The sequence below is a fragment of the Danio aesculapii genome, chromosome 9, assembly GCF_903798145.1.
Source record: "Danio aesculapii chromosome 9, fDanAes4.1, whole genome shotgun sequence".
Taxonomy (NCBI): domain Eukaryota; kingdom Metazoa; phylum Chordata; class Actinopteri; order Cypriniformes; family Danionidae; genus Danio; species Danio aesculapii.
This window is the reverse complement of record NC_079443.1, coordinates 1,123,638-1,128,637: the sequence shown is the minus strand read 5'-3', so window position 1 is coordinate 1,128,637 and position 5,000 is coordinate 1,123,638. Positions and strand designations below refer to the sequence as shown.

The window sequence follows — 5,000 nt, the reverse complement described above, 5'->3', positions numbered from 1 at the left end:
TGATTTGATTAATTTATTGACTGGTTTGATTGGTTGACTGACCGATTGATTGATGGATGGATACATGGATGGATGGATGGATGGATGGATGGATGGATGGATGGATGGATGGATGGATACATGGACGGATGGATGGATTGATTAATTGATCAACTGATTCACTTACTCATTGACATGTTTCATTGATTGATTGATTGATGTATTGACTCAATGAATTCCTTGTTTGTTTGTTTGTTTAACAGATTGACTGACTGATTGATTAACTGATGGATTGATCGACTGATTGACTGACTCACTGACTTGTTTCATTGATTGATTGATTAAGTGACTCATTGATGTATTGACTCATTGACTTGTTTGTTGGTTTGTTTGTTTGTTTGTTTGTTTGTTTGTTTGTTTGTTTGTTTGTTTGTTTGTTTGACAGATTGACTGACTGATTGATTAACTGATGGATTGATCGACTGACTGACTCACTGACTTGTTTTATTGATTGATTGATTGATTAACTGACTGATTGATGTATTGACTCATCGACTTGTTTGTTTGATTGATTGATTGACAGATTGATTAACCAATTAATTGATCAACTGATTGACTTACTCATTGACTTGTTTCATTGATTGATTGATTAATTAACTGACTGATTGATGTACTGACTCATTGACTTGTTTGTTTATTTAATTGACATATTGACTGACTAACTGATTGATTGATAAACTGATTGGCTGACTCACTGACTTGTTTTATTGATTGATTGATTGATTGATTGATTGATTGATTGATTGATTGATTGATTGATTGATTGATTGACCAATAACTGACTTACTGACCGATCAATTGACTGACTGGCTGTCAACCGTTTAAAAGTCTTCTAATAACCCCAAGTAACCCACCAGAGTTTTTCCAATGAGTAATGTAATGACCGTCAAAGGTTTGCTCCACTTTACAGCTTATTCTTGCCAAACCAGGAAAGGGAAGCAGAATTGTAACATGAGAGACGGGATTAAACGAACAGACGACAGGGTTTTCTGACCTGAAAGTCCTCCAGGGGAAACTGCAGCATGTCTCGGAGTCCATCACTGAGGATCTGAGTTTTCCTCTGCACCAGCACATTCTCATAGTCCAGCGGCTCCACCACACGCGGCTTCAGCTGGAAACACACACACACACATTCAGCAGACGTTAGAGATGCAATGATTCACTGGTGCTCATATTCACAAATGTAAAACTGTGAATAAAAAGAGTTCATTATTATTGTGTAATATTAATTGTAATTGTAATGCCCATGCATTTTAATTAAGGCTCGTGTACGTTTTTGGCTAAACAGCCAGTGACTAAAACAAGGGGCACCAAAGTGATATCGCACACAAGTGAGCAAAACGGCAGGCATAAAAAAACCTCATTTAAAAAGAAAATGCCTTGAGCTCGTTTCTTTATCGGTGTCCGAACACAAAGAGCTGTGAGAAATATTTATTATTCATTTGACATGGACATGGGTCAGCTGGTGTTTCTGTGTGGAGTTTGCATGTTCTCCCCGTGTTGGCGTGGGTTTCCTCCGGGTGCTCCGGTTTCCCCAATTATAGGGGAATTGGGTAAGCCAAATTGTCCGTAGTGTATGAGTGTGAATGAGAGTGTATGGTTGTTTCCCAATCCTGGGTTGCAGCTGAAAAGGCATTCCGCTGTGGTGACCCCTGATTAATAAAGGGACTAAGCCGAAAAGAAAATGAGTGAATGCATGACATGGACATCAGAATTACACTGAACAAACCAGATGCATTTAAGTGTATTAGCAGACTTGCTCATTCTCAACACCTGTCCAAAGGAGACTTGAAAATAAAATAAATAAATATGCACAACACTATAATTCTTTACATAAAATTGCTATAAGGCAAAAGACGGCATGACCAAACAAACTAATAGTGGACTAAACAATGCTCTTCTGTTTAACACCAAGATAAACACAACAGCGACTACAATAATGTCCACAGGAGAGTGATGGAGAGTGGCAAATAGGATTTAATGCCAAGTTTGAATTTTTGTCATAACCTGCAAGTTCATTAAGAGCCATCTAACGATAGGCCCGAATAAAAAAAGCGCCCTGGTGTGTACGAGCCTTAATGTGTCTTTTGTACCATTTCATTCATGTGAAATTCACCAATACTAGCACATTTGCATTGACACTGGAACTAATCTATTTCTGCGAATACTTAATTTTGCTTTTGGTGAGAACTCAGCATATTATAATACAAATCTGTGAATAAACACTCTGAAATGTAGTAAATATTTGCCATGCACAGGTTAGTACTATAGGAAGTAGTGAACACTATATAGGGACCCTGTAAAAGACAAATTACACATGAAGTTCTCATTTATTAAGCTGTTTATCTGAGAACAGCGTGGTGCAAGGACAGGAACTGGGAACTATCAATAAAATGATCACTTAATTATCAATAATTATCCAATTTCTCTTGCTTTTGGTGTGAACCCAGCATATTATAATACAAATATGTGAATAAACACTCAGAAATGTAGTAAATATTTGCCACCCTCATCTATTAAGCTGTTTATCTGAGAACCGCGTGGTGCGAGGACAGGAACTGGGAACTACCAATGCAATGATCACTTGATTATCAATAAATAATTTAATTTCCCTTGCTTTTGTGTGCTTTTGGTGTGAAACCAATATATTATATTACAAATCTATAAATGAACGTTCTGAAATGTAGTAAATATTTGCCATGCTCAGGTTAGTATTGTAGGAAGTAGTGAACACTATGTAGGGAGCCTGTAAATATGAACACAATTCAAACATGAAGTTCTCATCTACTGAGCTGTTTATCTGAGAACAGCGTGGTGCAAGGACAGGAACTGGGAACTATCAATGCAATGATCACTTAATTATCAATAATTATTTAATTTCTCTTGCTTTTAGTGTGAAACCAGCACATCATAACACAGATCTGTAAATAAACACTCTGAAATTATTTAATATTTCCCATGCTCAGGTTAGTATTGTAGGAAGTAGTGAACACTATGTAGTGCACCTTGTAAATCTAAACACAATTCAAGCATAAAGCTCTCATCTATTGAGCTGTTTATCTGAGAACCGCGTGGTGCGAGGACAGGAACTGAGAACTATCAATGCAATGATCACTTAATTATCAATAAATGCCGTCAGTGGCGAACAGCTTTGGTTTTGGATTGAATATAAATGCATTAATGTTATGATTTTTGTTTTCTCTTATAAAAATAACTGTTTAAAGGGTTATTTCATATGCCAGAACTTTTCAAATGAAAGTGTGCAATACATTCGTTTTTGAATTCATTTTAATTGTTGCACAGCACTAATAAGGTTGAATTAATAAGCACTATAATGAAATATTATTCCCCAAAAACATCAGGGAAATTGAGATTCTCCATTGTGGCTGTACCTGTGACTTGGACACAATGCTTTTGAACATCTGACAAGTCAAACAAACTCTCCCACAGATATTCTCTCTTTTCTTGTAATGAAATAAATGGTTGATCTCTGAGGAATATGAGAATATGTGGGAGAATATATGTGTGTGTGTTTCCACTGATCGTATATAGGAGGAATCTGGGAGTGTGTACGGCTGATAACAACACAGTCCACACACACACATATACACACATCTGGGAGTGATATTGGTGGAGTGACCTCAGAAGTGTGTCTCCATGGCGATGGAGTTGTTTTGATGATGATATCATAATCAGATAAACCAATCGAAAGTCAGAATCTCATAGCAATACAATGAACAGCAGCTTCAGTGACTGTGAACATGAAATCCTCCAAACTACACAGACCACCAGCTTCATCAACCTGTGGGTTTATTTCTTATTTCACTTATTATACTTTATTATATTTACTTTATTCATTTTTTTTCCATCGCCTGAATTGGAGATATTTCAGCTAAGTGGTGCTCACGTGATAAACAATGTCCAGTATTTGGCACAGACAGTGTGTTCAGATTTCCCGGACACAGATGAGCAATGGATATTGTATGAAACACAGCACTTTAGAGATTATATATACATAAATATATATATATATATATATATATATATATATATATATATATATATATATATATATATATATATATATATATATATATATATATATATATATATATATATACTGAGTAATGCTGTATACTCTATTAGATTTATTTTATTACTATCTACACCCCAAACTAAACCTAACCAGTATCTATAGAGCAAGTTTATTCAGCATAACCTATCCAGCATATGTTTTACACAGCGGATGCCCCTCCAGCACTGGGACACAGCACTGGGAAATACCCATACACACTCATTCACACACACACACACTACACACTCATGCACTGTGGTCAATATAGTTCATCAGTTCCCCTATAGTGCATGTGTTGGACTGTGGGGGAAACCGGAGCCCCCAGAGGAAACCCACGCCAACACGAGGAGAACATGCAAACTCCACACAGAAACACACACTGACCCAGCCGGGACTCGAACCAGCTCAGGCTCAGTTTTGTTTTCTCTTATTATAACGTAGGTCAGAGACATGAAGGGCTCTATTTTAACGATCTGAGCGCAGAGACTAAAGCGCATGGCGCAAAGGCAATAAGGGCATGTCCGGATCCACTTTTGCAATTTTAAGGATGGGAAAAACTGTCTGTGCACCAGGCGCATGGTCTAACAGGGTTGTGCTTATTCTCTTAATGAGTTCTGGGTGTGTGTTGAGCATAACCTGCATTAAACCAATCAGAGTCTCGTCTCTCATTCCCTTTAAGAGTCAGTTGTGTCGCTCCATGGCGCGTTTGCTATTTACATGTTGGACTTTGTAAGTGTAAAAACTGAACGCTTCACTAGCGAGAAAACAGTTAAACAGAGCATCTGCAGCGCGAGGATAAAGAACGAGCCTCCTCCATTCAGCCTCTTTACTTTCTCTTTACTTTACTTTTACTCTTTACTCCTTTACTTTGGTGGAGTAAGGAAAC

General features: G+C 37.3%; 1 protein-coding gene across 8 annotated transcripts in view; it reads right to left on the bottom strand.

Annotated features, from left to right (window-relative positions):
• The window catches only part of zmp:0000001200 (dedicator of cytokinesis protein 9), a 139,704-nt gene that overhangs the window by 82,329 nt on the left and 52,375 nt on the right, over positions 1–5,000 (bottom strand). For all 8 annotated transcript variants that reach the window (XR_008838318.1, XM_056464650.1, XM_056464651.1 and 5 more), the window contains exon 2: positions 1,034–1,150. Coding sequence is in view for 7 of the 8 variants with exons in the window: in XM_056464650.1 (XP_056320625.1) it covers positions 1,034–1,150 (117 nt within the window). In the remaining variant the exon portion in view is untranslated. The remainder of the gene's footprint in view (positions 1–1,033; positions 1,151–5,000) is intronic.